The sequence below is a fragment of the Salmo trutta genome, chromosome 20 (assembly GCF_901001165.1).
Source record: "Salmo trutta chromosome 20, fSalTru1.1, whole genome shotgun sequence".
NCBI classification, from domain to species: Eukaryota; Metazoa; Chordata; class Actinopteri; order Salmoniformes; family Salmonidae; genus Salmo; species Salmo trutta.
In genome coordinates this window covers 31847398-31865242 of record NC_042976.1, presented here as the reverse complement: position 1 = coordinate 31865242, position 17845 = coordinate 31847398, and the positions used below count along the sequence as shown (strand labels likewise).

The window sequence follows — 17845 nt, the reverse complement described above, 5'->3', positions numbered from 1 at the left end:
GCTACTGATAGGTCGATTTCACTGGGGGCGGGAGTAGAGAATCTAGACCAGCTGTCTGGTATCATAATCACTTGACATAGTAACAACGAGAGATCAACTGATCTAATGGTTCATCCTTGTGGGGTTTTTTCTTTGCAATCAAGCTTAGTTTAGCTCGCAGGTGCATTTCATCTCCTGTTAGTAGCGTTTTAAGAAATCCAGCTGTAACCTGCAAGAGTGCATCAAGTTCCGCCTGTTAGTTGAAATCGACGATCAGAAAATTAAATGTGGGATTTCAAACTCACTCAAAAACACAGTTCTTGATTTAAAGAACACATGTACACACACCATACACATAACGATATCCCCAGAAACTAGAATAATAAAACCTCTGAGCAACAACAATAACATGATTGAAAGGAATGGGAAGGAATGATGAGAGCCATTATAGACTGTAGCCTAAACATGGCTCTGACCTGGGGATGATAACCAGATGCCAGACAACCCTTCCTCTAAAGTAAGGCTATCATCCCTCTCTTTTTCCCCAGACAGAGGGCAGTTTTCTATCCCTAGGGAGGTAGAGGAAGGGCTGGTGAAGCTCCCCAAAATATTAGGCATGTTAGTGATAGGAGCCACGATGCACGACGCTGTCACTGAATGTGGAGGCATAAAGAAACAACGTACCTGGATAGTTCCAATGATGGATGTAATGTAATTCACCAACAGGCTCAGCAGAATGAGCTGAATAGTACGGGACGCTCTTCTCTTCATCAGGTTCCCTCCCTCGTTCTCTCCCTGTCCCTCCTTCCCTCCATCCCCTATACCAAACCTGGCCACCACCCTCAGGATGGACACACAGTAGAAAAAGTCGATTGGCCAGTGATTGCGAAAAGGCAAGCGTTGACTATCATGCCGCCTATTAAGCCTATCACAACACAGAGGACGAGGGACATCAGCCAAGCCAGAGCCACACACACTGCCCTGCACCTCAGAGGCCTGTACTTCAGGTAGACCAGTGGGTGAACCATCGCCAGCTAGCGCTCTACACAGATCAAGTCCTGGAGCAGAGGGCGACCGACAGTGACCAAGCCGAACATGTAGCTGCTAAATTGGAAGATGGTCCTCTTTTGATGAAGAGGTAGTTGAAGACGGTAAATGGAGAGAGAAGGCAGAAGAAGAGCTCCGTGACAGCCAGGTTGAGGGCAAAGATCTCCTGGGTGACCTGGACCAGAGGCCCCCCAGTGACCATCCACAGGTACCAGGTGTTGGTAACACAACAGTCTTCCCATTGAAACTTGGCGGTGTGGTTCGTCATTCGTCATGGGAGGAGTTTCTAGAAATCCTGGTTGAAGGATTCCAGATTTCCTGTTAATTCCCTCACATTTCAAGGAATCTTCCAACCAGGATCTCTGGAAAAGTTACCAGAATTGTAAAACCCTACCTAGAAGTCACATAATGATGACTTGCAAAGTGATGTGTAATTCCTGTTGGAATCCAACCAGAACATCCAGCTGTTGGAATTGTTATTCACCTGCAACTTGCATTGCGAATGAGGTTAGAAACATTGAGACTACGTAAACCATTCCAGCAACTGGTGCAAAATTCTAACGCACTGATTGGATTAGTTTAGAAAAACAAACATTATTTATCTTTGTGTAACATAACATTCATTTATCAATCTATCAACATACACTCAAAAACACACATATTAAAACATATTTTTCAACCAACCTGCAATAGATAATTTTGGGAAATATGATAATGATGGGCATGGTTTTGGTTCAAAGTCATTTGTATGAGTTTCAGGCCCCTGTATTAACATAAAACTAGGCCCTCAAAATAAGGCCTTATGAACTACGTACAATATTGCGTTAGATAAATATATAATTATTTTTTAGAGAACATTTTCACTTTAGGCTCTCACTGGGTAAAGTCCACAGAACAATAACATGGATGAATGCAACAATGAAGTCTCTGTCACTAACAAATACAGTCATGGGTGGTAACTCAAAGGTAGTCTGGGAAATATTCAAATAAGGTTTTACACTAAGTAGTGTGTTAATTTCACACTAGTTCCAGTGTGTAGAATAAAATGGCAACAAAAAAACACATTCACGAAACAAATGTTATCAATTTATTTGTGTTTTAAACTGCATGTAGTAATTTCTTCACAGTGTCTACTATTTACAAAGCAAACAAATACTTTACTAAAACATTTTAACCAGCGCTGCATATGTCCACTCAATCAGAAATCATCTTTACATTTCTATCACGCAATATGTAACGCTTCAGCGATCCAGATTGAATAGAGCCCCTAATCTTGATTTCTATACCTTAACTCTAACTCTTCACACCGCATGCTTATATAATGGTAAGGCATTCACATTTCTCTCAAAATGTGTTAATAATTGAAAAAGGAATACACATGTATTATATTTATAAAGTGGTAATCAAATCTATAGAGAAGCATATAAAGTGACTTGTTCACCTTTCATTTATGTTAAAGCACACCTCAACACACTCAGCAAATGACAGTAGCAGCCTTCTAAAACCATTTGACTAAAAATACAAATACAAAGAGAAAGAATTCAACAAACAAAACATCCTATACCATAGTTATTCCCAACTCACTGCTATGGCAACATGTGACATGTGACCGCCGACAACCTGTATAAGCAAATCACCAACAGCCGCCACCACAGTTCAACCAACCAATCCTGTGTCTCTCAGTAGTGTGGGTGTCAGGTGAAGAGCATGTAGTGATGGGGGACTGAGGCGTTGGCTGTGTCTCAAATGGTACCCTATTCCCTATAGAGGCTCTGGTGAAAGTAGTGCACTAATATGATGGTATAGGGTGTCATGTTGGGTGGAACTCTGTCAAACACTTGCAGTGACTGAAACATGTCATTGTAACCTGTCAAATCAGTGACATCACGGAGTTCAAAGAAGTCCCATTCCATTTCTGGATGATTGACAGAACACAGAGATTTCCGACACATTCTTGAAGTTACAGAGCAGGTTTGGGGTCAATTCCTTTTCAATGAAGTCAACTCAGGAAGTAAACTGAAATTCCAATTCCAATTTACCTCAATGCTTAGCTATGAGACATTTTTTAAATTGGAATATCATTTTACTTTTGAAATTTTACTTTTACTTTACAAATTGAAATGGGTATGGCCCCAACCGTTGCAGCGTTCCGGAAGGCTCAGTGCCCGCCCTCTAGCGACACCAATCAGTGGTACTGCATCTGTACGGACCGGCCAATGAGGAGGAAAAGGAGTCCTGCCAGCAGGCAGAAGGAGATGCCGACGGGGGCAAAGAAGAAGGACAGGCCGTAGTGGATGGTGAGGTCAAAGGTGGGACAAACAGAGGAGCGCTGGTGGTCCACGTAGACCTGCACCACATCCAGCACCTCCACCCACAGCACATACATCACCACCACTCCCAGAAGGAACAGAGCTGTGGGGAGGAAGAAGGGAGGGATAAGTGGGGTGAGCTCTTCATCTTCGTACATCCCTTCAACAGAGATAGGCTTGAGCACAACAGTTTATCTTAAATGTTGTATCCTAAAAATGATGATGATATAGGCCAATAACTCACCAGATGTCAGGAAGAGCACACCCCCAGCCTTATATAGACGGTGACTGGCAAATGGGGCAGCGCAGATGATGAAGAACCCACCTAAAACGACGGCAGCCACCCCAATTAGCATGAAGATACTCCAGAAGCCTCTGTAGACTGGACAATAGGAATGTTAATCATTGTTAGAACCATGGCAACCAGTGAGCAACAGAATTACTTTAATTTGAATACTCATACACAAGCATATGTAAACACTCACAATCTCAAAGTAGGCTACATGGCAATGGCATATAAAATATTTATATACACGAGAGAGAGAGAGAGAGAGAGAGAGAGAGAGAGAGAGAGAGAGAGAGAGAGAGAGAGAGAGAGAGAGAGAGAGAGAGAGAGAGAGAGAGAGAGAGAAAAGCACTTACTGATTGCGGAGTCATATGCGGTGGCGTTGTGAGTCTGTTGAGACACAGGAAAGGGGAAGAGGTAGGCGTGTGTGCAGACTTTAGAGTGGGGCTGATTGGCTAGGGAGAGACAAACAGGCCCATTGTTAGATACATTAAATTATATCACATTATAGAGCTAATAAAAAAAGCAATAGGTTGTGGCACTAGCATTAGCAAATATCCTCTCCCCATCAAGGGCCCTTATATTACAAAGACAGCATATACTAGTAGGATCAATACAGAGACTAAGCTGGCATAGTCTTCAGGTTTTATCGAATGCATTACATTTGATAATTGAATTAAATGTAATCTAATTTGTATTCTTAAAACTTTCTTTTTATCTATTTATATATTTATCTTCCTCCTCTCTCCTCTGCCCTGCGGAATTCAGCAGACCCTCGCCAGGTCGTTCCCTGAGCTTTAGGGTGTTTGTGACAATGACCCTCCCTGGATGTTCCCTATTAGAGATTTTCAACACATCTCATCAGATGAAAAAGGACTTGAATAACATCACATGATACAGCCTTTCCATAGAGTCACATGACATAACATCTCATGATAGGAGTCTCATACTACGTCAAAGCATCAGAGGTCACAGTCGATAAACAAGTGATTTACCTTAATGACTTTCATGAACTGTTTGCATTGTTCTACTGTCCCTGTACTGGCCCAAATGTAGATGAAAGAAAGTAATAGGATAGAGTGAAAGAGAGTGAGAGTAGAGAATGGAGAGGTAGGGTCTAAAGCTTCAGTCATATGTGTTTCCCAATATCCAAACATGCATATAAACACATGCGTTGTACATGCCTACTAAAAAGCATTGGGGCTGTTACACACTTTGTCCGAGTATACAAACCAGCATATTGTGCATGGCCAAAACCCCAGTGTTATACTTAATACAAGTACACAGGAAATTGGCCAGTGTTACCTAGTGTTGATTTTTCTGTGTAACATTTCTAGTGTTGATTCTGGAGTTAAATTAACTCTCTAAGAGTGAATAACCGGTGATGAATGTGAGAGTGTGATTGTGTCAATTTTACTCTGTGGAGAGTAAAACGTTCCCATCAAAACCACGTCCATTAACATATTTCCCACATGCTCTACTGCAGCTAGATTTTTAGGATTGTTTTTAATATCTGTGTTTGTGTACATTAATTGATTGATAAATCTTATGCCACACAAAGATGAATAACATACATTTTTCTAAACTAATCCAATCAGTTAGTTAAATTTATTGTACCCGTTACAAAAATGGTTGTTCCAGTTTAAATGGTGTTGGTAGTCTTTTTTATTAATGTCCCTAACCCTGACAGTCATTCTGCATGCAGCTTGCGGGGGAATAAAAATTCCAACTGTTGGTTGCTCTGGCTGAATTCCAATATGAATTACATGCCAGCATAATTTGACTTGCAGACCGCATGAGGCCTGTAAACCATGAGGTTCCTAACATCACTGTGATATGGTAACACTTGATCATCAAAGTAAGGCCTTGTAATATATGTAATGCATTTTCAAAAACAGTTTAATTAGTGATAACATTCACTTACAGTCAAAACTCACTCGGTGAAGTCCAAAGGACTGAAGATGAATGAATTCAATAACCCTGTCTCTGTTACTGTCACGACTTCCGCCGAAGTCGGCTCCTCTCCTTGTTCGGGCGGCGTTCGGCGGTCGACGTCACCGGCTTTCTAGCCATCGCCGCTCCATTTTTTCATTGTTCCATTTGTTTTGTCTTGTTCCCTGCACACCTGGTTTACATTCCCTAATCACACTGCATGTATTTATTCCTGTTCCCCTCCATGTCTTTGTGTGAAATTGTTTTTGTCGTGTTTCGTGTTACGCGCCAGGCTGGGTTTTCCCCTGTATTCCCATGGTATTTCACAAAGCATGTTTAATTGTTAAACATTTGCTTATTTTTGTGACTGTTTCGCGCCTTGCACTTTTTACCTTTGGCTGGAGGTTTTGACGCAGTGGCGTCTGTCTGTTTTATTGCCTCTGCCTAAATAAATTGTGCGCCTGTTCACAACTCTCTGCTCTCCTACACCTGACTCCTCCACCAGTAGCACACAACCTTAACAGTTACAAACAAATGTAGTCATGGGTGGTAACTCTACAATTCACTTGAAAAGGCAAGGCACACTGGGAAATTATATTGGAGGCATGGCTTAGTGGGCGACGTGGCTTTCAATTAGTTATTTTTAGCCAACCGGAAGTGGAAGTGTTGTATCAATTTTAGTGGTCTATGTCTATGTTTTCAGCAATGTAGTCATTTGAAATGATTACCTAAGTGCATGTAGCAATCAAAACATCTTAATATTATTGTAATGTCCTTAACCCAACACTGAGTGACCTCATCAAGAGATAGACTTCTTGGTGTAATGGTTAAAAATACTATATGAGGTGTTATTGCTTTCACCATTGGTGTAAACTATATACACTTCCTAGTATTAAAAATAGCATATGAGGTGTTATTGCATCACATTGAAAGTGTTAATTCACACTATTGAAAGTGTTAATTCACACTGTTGAAGTGTGACAGTGTCAGCACTAAGCACAGTGTTAATTTAATATTTGAAAAGTGTGGACCCATATAGACACTTGCCCAGTGTTAAATTTAACAGAATTTGCAGAATATGTTATCTGACTTACTGATCCAGAACTTCAAGAGGGTGTCATCGTCCAGGTTTCCCCCAAAGGAGCACCTCCAGAAGAAGCCCTCGTGGTAGAAGGTGGTGTCTGGGGGGAACCCCATACCGGGATCCACGAGAATCATGTCACCACGCTGAGGGAAGATAATAATAATAGTAACACATTAGTAGAACACTCCATCATAAGTCCTTCATATTATAGCCATAACAATGACATAATAACATGTCATAAAAAGTCTTAGTCGTCTTCACATTTTGCCCAGTATTTTCTTTTCTAGCATTAGCCATAATGTCATGTATTATGTCGTACCTTGCCAGCTGGTTCACATAAATGTTGTCATAGTATATGGTGCTAGTGCTACAATTGCTGACTGTAAGGTCAAGGGTCACGCTGAGGGAGCACCTTTAGCTTCCTGTGGGGTTGTGGGAAGTGTGTTGAGTCAGAACCGAGAGTCCTTTCTAGCTAGAACAGCTGCTTTCATTCACCCTTTCTCTCCTATTCCCAATGTCTCTCTTTTGCTTTCCTTCTGCTTCTCACAGTGCCCACTGCTCGCTCTCTCTCTCTCTCTCTCTCTCTCTCTCTAGGACATAACACTGAGGATATGTCTATGTGCAATAGTCTTTAACAATACTACAACATGGGTACATAGTGTATGTAGTTTGATAGTATGGATATCATGCAGACATTCCTTTGTCATTGTTCATTGTGAGGACCTGGATCTGCTGTCGTGAGTGATATTTGATATTCAACTACATATCAGTGTGGTGTTGTAAATACTGACGTTTGTATTTCTATCACTCAGGAATCCAACGTGTCTCATTTGCTGGATGGTTGCAGAGCAACTGCATTAAACAGTGTCTGGTTTCACTAGCAGCCCCTAGGGAGGCATGCATACTGTAGAGGGGTGTGACTTTCGCTAGGGAAGGGGTGAACATGTCCCCCACACATTCTGAAATTGCATTTTTGTCCCCCCCAGTTTTATCATAATTGTTGTTGTTTTTTAAACTGCGACTGTGTGCTTTAGGCCTCTGATGCCTTCAACAGACCGACAGCGTCATTGCATCAATGCTGCATAATAATATATGCAGTCAAACTTTTCATTATGTAATCGAAAATTGTGAGCAACAAAAGTTCAACATTCACCTTTTGCTACTATTTCTGCCAAGTCAAGTCCTACAATTTGATGCACACATTGGATAAATCCAACATACGCACCACACAGAACACACTGCAACTTCCTCTGCAACACAATGCTGCAAGGCAAACACAGCGTTCCATGGGAAATGAATGTACTTCTGGTGTACCAAAACGCAATGACGCTGTCGGTGTAATCGAGGCTGTTTGACCAGGCAGCCAATGGTTTTCTAAAGCCAATGAGGCATGTTGAATTAGTTTTCTTCCTATGAATTTGTCTCTGGTATTTGAATGGTTTGAACAGTGACAAAACCATACATAATGACTGGGGAAAATGAATTGATCTTCTGCTCTAAGAAGGATGAAATACACAATGATGCTGGTGATCTTCCTTCTGCTTTCCTGAACCTGTCAATACCTCTCTGATGCAATTCAATCATTCATTCTCATTCAGACTTCAATTTGGCATTATCTGATTTGACATATCTTACTGTTATTTCTAAGGCCAGATTAAAAAGTATCATCAAATCATTTTTACACATTCGTTTCGGATACCCCCAAGTGTCCTAAAATAGAAAATAAAATAGTGTGATGGTCCATGTTATCACTATTTTAAAACAAATATGTCTTAATAGGGCAGTAATATAATACAGGAAATGCTTTTCAGAGGAATTGACTGTAGGCTACTTCAGCATTGTAAAGGTCTGCCCCCCCTTCCTCCCACACACACATTTTTGTTCTAGCCCTGCACCAACACAGCTGATGCAACTAATTATATAAACAGCAAGGCTTTGATTAGTGGAATCAGGTTTGACCTTGACCCCGACACCACTTCCTCTAAGGAGACTCCAACCAGAAAAGGAACAACTTTCCTTGACTTCTAAGGTCTATAATCAGTCTCTGATCAGCTGATCCTCCCAGACTACCCAAACCCACCCTAACCCTAACCTCCAACCCCTAACCCTTAATTCAGCAAATAGAAACAAAACAATAGTCTTACACAATGTTACCCCCAATCTTACACCAATGGCTACCTTTTTCGTCTCCTTTGTTTGTATTTTATGGCCACTGATATGAAGAGAAAAGAGGACCAGGAAAAGGAACATCCCAGAGAGGCTACACCAAACCTTTCCTTACTTTCACCTGCTGTTTCCACCTGCTGTAGTGCTGGTTGTTTCAATGAAAAGTTATTACTTTGTCATTATTACATGATTATTACATAGGTAATAACTAGTGTACTATAGTATATACTAGGTAAATATTGGACTAAAATATTTGAAGTATAACAACAGACAATCTCATGACGGTAATCAGGAAGCTCCATGTTCCTTACCTCTATGGCAACGCCCCCAGGTCCTATGGTTCTGTTCGTTTCTTCGTCGCATGTCTCAGAGGCCAGGAGCCAGTAATCTGTCCCGAAGGAGAGGAGGACAAACATGGCTGCCAGAGCCCCGAACAGCCCTGAGAAGAACAGAGCCACACTCAGCTTCATGGTGCAGGACAGGCCAGACACACAGTGCCACTGTATGGAGACCCTTGGCCCAATCAGCTAGCCCGGTATGTGCGTGTGTGTTCCTCTGAGAAGTCAAACACACTCTTTTCCCGCAGTCGGAGTGTGTCTGTCAATGCTGGGTCCACTAACACACTTCTATAGCTACGTGTGTATATTCCCAGTGTCCCAATATATTCCAAGCTGAGATTCTTTCTTCAAGATGGAATGTCACTATGCTGTGTATTGGTCTTATCCTGGCTCTTCGCTGTTTGTCTCTTTGTCTCTTTGTGGGCTGCTTAGAACGGGAATGGGCTGGGCTGGACTGGACTGGACTGGGCAGGAGCAGATAGTCAGGGAACTCACAGGGGCGTGGATCCCTCTCCCTGTGCTATTTTGGGGGGCTGATTGAAGGTGCCTGCTGCCCACACTCTCCTGACTGTCACAGGAGTGGTCTGGGGTTAGGTGGGGGGGTAGGGGTGGGGGGTCCAACACAGAAATAACTACCAGCAACTGGACACCCCCCACATGCACAAGAAAATCATAGAGGGAGGGGGTAAGCAGTGAGACTGAAACGTTGCCTCCCCCAAGTTAAAGCCCATCACACGCACACACACACACACACACACACACACACACACACACACACACACACACACACACACACACACACACACACACACACACACAACCCCAAGCCACCGCCCCATGGTGGGATGTGGCGATAGTAGGTGGTGGGTATTGAAAACAGGATGCATCACTTCCATGGGATCCACAGTTGTCATCTGACTCCATAACAGCAGAGACAGAGATGATGTGAGGCCAAACTCTCTTAACTTCTCTGAGATCTGGCTGATAGAACGGCCAGGGCCTCCAATGTTTTATTACTCCACTGGCATCTGTACATTTTAATTGGCTTGGCAGCATAGCCTACTGTAATTTAATATCACACGTAATAATTTAGCACAGTTATAGCAGTGAGTGACCCTTCTGATTGGAAATAAACAAAGTACTGAGCACTCTGAGTGTAGGATGGTGCAACATATTGGTAGTGGACTGAGTAAGTACCCCTATACACTTTAAAGCGATTTGAGAACTTGTAAAATCGCTGTATAAATAGAGAGCAGTATTACTCTATAAACAAAAACACACAGCTATTTTCCAACCAGTCTGTAGCCAATGGCCTGGCTGAGTGTGAGTGGAACTGAGCTTAGCTGGCTGCTCATTAGCATGTAACAGGGATATTTAGCACATTGCCCATAGAAACACACTGCCATACACGCACACACCACACACACACCACTCACACCACACACACACAGGGATATTTAGCACATCGACAATAGAGGCACACAGCCTAATTAGCACAGTGCTGCCACTGAGGACACAGGAAGCCAACTATGGGCTTTTCTCTGCTTCTCTTTACTTTCCACTTTTATCTCCTCTCCTCTGAGATGCAAATGTAGGATCTTCATTTAATCACTCTTTTGTTGCTGAGAGTTTTCCTGCACAGCAGGAAATGCAAACTTGTAGCATATTCTAGGTTTAAAAAGGCTTCTAAAGTTTGTATTTTCCACTTTAAAATGTCAGACTTGATTTGCCCTAATGAAAAATTTATCAATCCCTACAAAAAATGTCCATGAATTATAATTCACATAATAATTCACATTTCCTGTTGCTGCAGGAATATTTTCCTGCTGTAGCAAACTGGCTCAAGTGAAGATCCTACATCTATAAACAGATACTTTTATCCCCATTACCCCTTTGAGAGTAACTGGGAAAAACACCTACCAGCTCTCACAGTCTCACGTCAGAGTTAGACATTCATCCATGTTTCTCAAACGTCAAATTTCGAAGTTGTTCCAAACGTCAAACGTCGAATTGTTTAAGGTTAAGTTCAGGCATTAATTCCAAAGTTTAAAGTTTAGGGTTAAGTTCAGGCATTAACTACAAATTATTAAGCTTATGCATTAACTCTGAATGGTTATGGTAAGGGTTAAGGTTTGGTATAGGCTTAAAAAATATATTTAAAAAAAAAATGCTATATAACTGGATATGAACTTGCAACTTTTGAAATCAGAAGTACATGCTTACAGCCATCCACCATCCATGTCCACAGTGTCCTAGCTAAAGTGAAACCTACTTAAAAAGGTACCAGAGCTCACTGTTGCCCCTAGTGGCCGGTTTCCACGTCATTCCCGACATCCCCAGACATTGAATATTGACTTGTATCGCAGTTTCCTGTATTGAAGATGTTTCCTTAGTTTCGGGTTTGAAAATTAATATCAATAAGTCAGTCTTATTTCCACTCAAGGATTGTGTTTTACAGGAAGTATATGGTATCCCAATTAAAGATACGGTTACTTATCTTGGAATTGTTATATGCAAGGATGAAAAACAAAGGAGTGAATTAAAGTTGAACCCCATTATTGAGAAAACAAAGAAGAAATTGAACCTCTGGTTGCTGAGAGATATTTCGTTATACGGTCGGGTTTTATTGTCCAAAGCTGAAGGGTTATCCAGATGTCTCGTTGTCACTTGAATTATCCCCTGAAATTGTAACGGACTTAGATAAGATTATTTATCATTTTATTTGGATGAACAAGCCTCACCATCTACGGAAAGATATTCTCACTAATACCTAAGAACAAGGAGGTCTTGAGGTTTTAGATTTAAATACTCTAAATAATACTTTTTAAATCAATTGGATTCTGAAGTATATTAAGAACCAGAACAGTATTTGGAATGTCTTCCCTAAGTATTTATTTGACTCTGTTGGTGGTTGAGAATTTTTGCTTCGAGATAAATGTTGATATTGATAAAATACCAATAAAATTGGCCAAATTCCATAAGCAGGCAATTTTAGCTTGGATGTTAGCGTATAAACACAATTTTTCCCCTCACAGATACTTTCTATGGAACAACAAAGATAAAATGATTTTGGTTGGTCAGTTACTGAATGAGAATGGATATCTACTCTCACATGGGGAATATCTTGATAAGTTTAAAATTCCAATAACCCCGAAAGAATATGCAATTGTTTTTGATGCGATTCCAAGGGGCGTTGTATCTCTTTTAAATTCCTCTGTGGTTGATGTAAGTAACATAGATTTACATGAAAATATATTCATTGGCAATATTAACATCAAAGATAAATGTAGTAATAAACAGATTAAGAACATTGTTTGTGATACTACAATTCCATCAGCAAGATTATTTTGTCCAAATATCTATGGTGATATACAATGGGGGAAAGCATGGAAAATTGCTAACAAATATTATATCAGTAACAAGGTAAAGGAAGTTTCATTTAAAATGTTACATAGAATTTATCCTGTGAAACATGTTTTGGAAAGATTGGCTATAAATGTGATTTCTGTGGAATGGAGGAGACCATTTTGCATTAGTTTTTTGCCTGTATTTATAGTAGAATTTTTTTGATTGACAAAAAAAATAGTAACGGTTGTACTATTTAATGGTTCTGATATAAAGATTTATTTCAGAAATTCTGACAGATGAAGATATAGTATATTTAATTCAACTGCTAATAATACTAGGTAAATTTCATATTCACAAATGCAAATGGTCTAATTCAAAACCACAGTGTCTCCTGATCCCTCCTGTCTCAGCCTCCAGTATTTATGCTGCAGTAGTTTATGTGTCGGGGGGCTAGGGTCAGTCTGTTATATCTGGAGTATTTCTCCTGTCTTATCCGGTGTCCTGTGTGAATTTAAGTATGCTCTCTCTAATTCTCTTTCTTTCTCTCTCTCTCTCTCTCTCTCGGAGGAGGACCTGAGCCCTAGGACCATGCCTCAGGACTACCTGGCATGATGACTCCTTGCTGTCCCCAGTCCACCTGGCCATGCTGCTGCTCCAGTTTCAACTGTTCTGCCTGCGGCTATGGAACCCTGACCTGTTCACCGGACGTGCTACCTGTCCCAGCCCTGCTGTTTTCAACTCTCTAGAGACAGCAGGAGCGGTAGAGATACTCTCAATGATCGGCTATGAAAAGCCAACTGACATTTACTCTTGAGGTGCTGACCTGTTGCACCCTCGACAACTACTGTGATTATTATTATTTGACCATGCTGGTCATTTATGAACATTTGAACATCTTGGCCATGTTCTGTTATAATCTCTACCCGGCACAGCCAGAAGAGGACTGGCCACCCCTCATAACCTGGTTCCTCTCTAGGTTTCTTCCTAGATTTTTGGCCTTTCTAGGGAGTTTTTCCTAGCCACCGTGCTTCTACACCTGCATTGCTTGCTGTTTGGGGTTTTAGGCTGGGTTTCTGTACAGCACTTTGAGATATCAGCTGATGTAAGAAGGGCTTTATAAATACATTTGATTTGATTTAAACAATATGGCACTACTTTAACTAAAATGAAAAACAAAAAGGAAATGAAAACTTGTTTTTTATTAATGAATATGATTTGTTTGTTTAGGATTCCTCGCAATGTAAATAGTTTGTATGTATGCTTGTTTGCATGTGACTATTCCTCTTTTGTTTGTTGATATTTGTTAATAACACAATTTTTTGAATAAAAAAAAAAACTGACTTGTATCACAGGCGACCTGGCTGAAAAACACATAGTTCAGGGGCAGAAAAATAACAAATAAGCACTTTGCACAGGCGCACAAAAGGAATAAAGCAAGCAAGTGTAGTAGAGTGATGTTGTTCCCCTAGATTATGCACCAAGTTGCACGCAAGGACAGTTCAAGTAGGCCAGGGCAAGAGGGGATGTTAATAAGTTAATAACAATAATAATAATTCAATGTGTTTTCTTTATTTAATTACAGCAGCATAGTTAATGTTATTTTTCAGTGTACAAACATTTTTTGATATCTATATTGTAAATACACCTAATTGTAAAAGTTTGTATATTTTGGTTTGGTCCATCGCGGGTTATCCGTACTTGCGGACCCTGTTATCGTTCTCTTTTGCCGGACCTTCAGCTAGCAAGGTATGTTGTCCTTGGCGCCGTAATTTGGCAATATAAAACTGTGGTAAAGTTACATAAAGTGCTGTTACTCAATTATAGGGTTTGTTACAATGTGAACAATTATAACGATTTATGTTAACTTTCACCAGCTCGCTAATTAGGGTACCTATTGTAACTCGGGAGTATTTGGGACCGTGTTTGAGTGAGTTGCTATGTGGTCACGCAGGTGCCCGAGAGCTGTGACTGCACCGAGAGCTAACCTATTGTGTGTTGTCTCTTCGTGTGCAGGTATGTCTTTTATTTTGTTCCGAATATGTTGTATATAATTTTAACTGTATTGTATAGTGTGCTGATGGGCACTGAATGTATGTATGCAGTTCCCGCTCTTTTGCCGGACCTTCAGCTAGCAAGGTGCCCGAGAGCTGTGACTGCACCGAGGGCTAACCTATTGTGTGTTGTCTCTTCGTGTGCAGGACCAATAAACATGATTCAACCATCATAATTCCAGTTGTGGCAGTGTCCTGATTAAAAGTACACAACGCAGAACGAACCACGCTACAAACTGGTGCCGTGACCTGCCGACTGGTCAGCTCGAGCCGACCCCCGGGAGCTGTGCATGTGGCTGAGGCGCACGACCTGCGCATGCGCATTTGTTGATGGTTTGCTGTAAGCTAAGATATACTGTAAACAGTGAATGTGAGTGTAGCATATTCATTAGATACAGGTATTCGTGCTTATTTGTATGTTTTTGATGAATTTGTATATTGCATTTTTTTTTGTGTATTTGATTGCAGTAAATTACCTGGTATTTTAGTGCCCTGTTGAGCCATGGTAGATTCTCAAGTCCATAGATTGAGTTATGCTGGGGATTTTAGTGTGGGTAGAGGGAGGGGTGTCCTTGCATTTACACCAAGTGTACAGTCAGCTCCTGGGAGTAGAGCGTTTGCTAGTCCTGAGTTTGCAAGCGCTGGGAGGGGTAGGCTGTTTGTTCCACCTGACCAGGGTATCCCACCTCTGTCTTTTGATGTACCATCATCCACAGTCCTCAGTGATAATGGGACGCCTCCGAGTCAGCTTAGTGACATTATTAAGCAGATTGGTTCAGAGATAGGTGAATCCATCAGAGCGAGTTTACTGCAGTCTGGGGTTTCAAGTCTTTCTCCTGCCAGTCCCCCTCACCAACACCAGCAGGTGCCCCTGCCTGAGCAGTGTGGGTCAACCTTTATTGATGCGTCCAAGCTGAATCTGGTTGTGAAGTCCGATGTTAGTCCTCCACCTTTCTTTAGGGGTGATGGCTCAGATAAGTACTCTGTCCTGGAGTGGGAGGAGTTAATGGGAGTCTACTTAGAGAAGAGGGGTTACACTGGGTCTGAGAATGTTGGGGAGGTGATGTCTAGGCTCATGGGGAGGGCACGGGATGTGACCAAAGTCTGGATGCGTAACAACCCTGTTGTCACAGATGTTAAGGCGGTGCTCAGTGTTCTCAAGCAACACTTTGGGGATACTGTCTGCTCAGGTATGCCATTAGCTGATTTCTATTCAATCAAACCATATGCTAATGAGGGTCCAATAGATTTCTGGATTAGGCTTAACAAAGCTGCAGAGGCAGCCAAACAGTACCTTGTGAGTGAGGGCAGGACCCTACCCAATGAGTGCTCAGAGTTGGCAGTCATGTTTGTACGCAACTGTCCTGATAGAGAGTTGGCCCAAGTGTTCAAGAGCAAACCCATTCGTGACTGGACAGCCAGTGAGGTACAGGATCAGTTGGATGAACTGTTAAGGGAACGTAAAGCATGTAGAACACAACTTTCACAGCAGGTGGCTGCCGTCTTTGACTCCCCACAGGAGGGAGTGGGTCCTGTGAACAGACCTAAAGTGTCATCCTTTTCTCAATGTGGCCGTGAACCAGACCAGGCACCATCTATATCTGAGGGTGAGACATTAGAGAAGGTTTTGACTTTGTTAGAGAAGGCTCTGGTCAGCAATACTCAGTCTGTGAACAGAGGGCCCCGTAAACAGTTCCACAAACGTCAGCGTGAGTGCGCCGTCTGTGGAAGCACTAATCACTGGACCAAAGCTCACTGTCAGATGCACCAGCTGTGCTTCAAGTGCTTCTCTCCGGGCCACATTAGCTTTGACTGTAGTGAGGCTGGGCAGCGACAGAACCCTGGATGTGGACAGACTGGCAGGTCTCAGGAAAACTAGAATGCCTCCATTCTGAGGAGGGCAATGTGGGGCAGTCTTATTTTTCCTCCACTGATGATGATATCCAATCTGTTTATTCTTACTTTTGTGAGTCAGTACCCAAGAACAACACAGTCATTTTTCAGAACACAATGAGAATTACGCAGAATGACAGTTTGTTTTACACCTCCGTGCTAGTACAGGATAAAGTTGAGCTGAAGGGGATGTTAGATAGTGGGTCCATGGCTACTACTCTGCGCGCAGATATTGTACCTCGGTTGAGGGAGGCAGGAGTGGTAGAGGGGAACTTTCTAGCTCCTTCAGATATTATCCTGGTGGGTTGTGGTGGGAAGCAAACTAGCCCAGTGGGCATGTGTGATTTAAAAATTCAGCTTTATGGTTTCAGCTATGTAGTCCCAGTGCTTATTGTAGATGGGCAGGTTGATGAACTCATTGTGGGCACTAATGTGTTGAAGTCTTTGATTAGACAGTTCAAATCAAATGACAGCTACTGGCGGGTGGTGGGTACACCAGGTTCCTCTAGCCAGTGCGATGACAGCCACTTCCTGCGTCTCCTGTCAAATCTGGAGAGATGGAGAGGAGACTCTATCCCAGATAAAGTAGGCACCATTAAGTTGAAGAGAGCAGTAACACTCCAACCCATGAGTGAGCATCTAGTGTGGGGCCGCCTACCCCCAAAGACAAAACTCTCTGTGGGCAGTACTGTTGTTGTCGAGCCCAGCACGTCTCGTTGTGTGAATCGACACATACTAGTGGGGAGAGTAGTTACGCCTCTATGGGGGGATGGATGGCTACCTGTGAAGATAGTGAATCCAACAACATCACCAGTTACCCTGAGACGAAATGCTAAAGTGGCGGATGTGTATCCTTGCATTGCATTAGAGGATTTTGATGATGTCAAGCAGCAAGCAGCTTACCAGAACGTGGCTAAAGTTCAATGTGACAGCTCGCACGGCAGTCTGACAGCTAAGAGTTCAGTTGGTGGCAGTGTAGTTCATGGCAACAGTACACTGAGCAATCTTGGACTTCAAGGCCTGTCTGTTGAGGAGTGTCCAGTTTCACAGTTCTGGAAGGATAAACTTGTCAATTTAATTGGGAAATATGACACAGTGTTCTCTAGACATAGCCTAGATTGTGGTGAGGCAAAGGGGTTCTGCCATCGCATACGGCTGACTGATGACCGCCCATTTCGATTACCTTATCGTAGGCTTTCTCCAGCTCATTACCAAAAACTCAGGGAAACACTGGATGATATGGAGGAAAAGGAAATCGTCAGAAAATCAAGCAGTGAGTATGCCTCACCATTGGTGCTGGTATGGAAAAAGAATGGGGACTTGCGCCTATGTACTGACTTTAGGTGGTTAAATGCCCGCACTGTAAAGGACGCTCATCCCCTGCCTCATCAGGCTGATGTACTGGCCGCGCT

General features: G+C 42.1%; 1 protein-coding gene across 1 annotated transcript; it reads right to left on the bottom strand.

The window, feature by feature from the left end:
- Window positions 1-2093: 2093 nt before the first annotated feature.
- tmem182a (transmembrane protein 182a) lies at window positions 2094-9273 on the bottom strand. Its single transcript, XM_029702882.1, has 5 exons — window positions 9115-9273; window positions 6648-6780; window positions 3978-4076; window positions 3580-3717; window positions 2094-3438 (listed from the first exon to the last, which is right to left on the bottom strand). Exons 1-5 carry the CDS (start codon window positions 9271-9273, stop codon window positions 3212-3214), a joined length of 756 nt encoding a protein of 251 aa, XP_029558742.1. The 3' UTR covers window positions 2094-3211.
- Between the last annotated feature and the right edge of the window lie 8572 nt (window positions 9274-17845).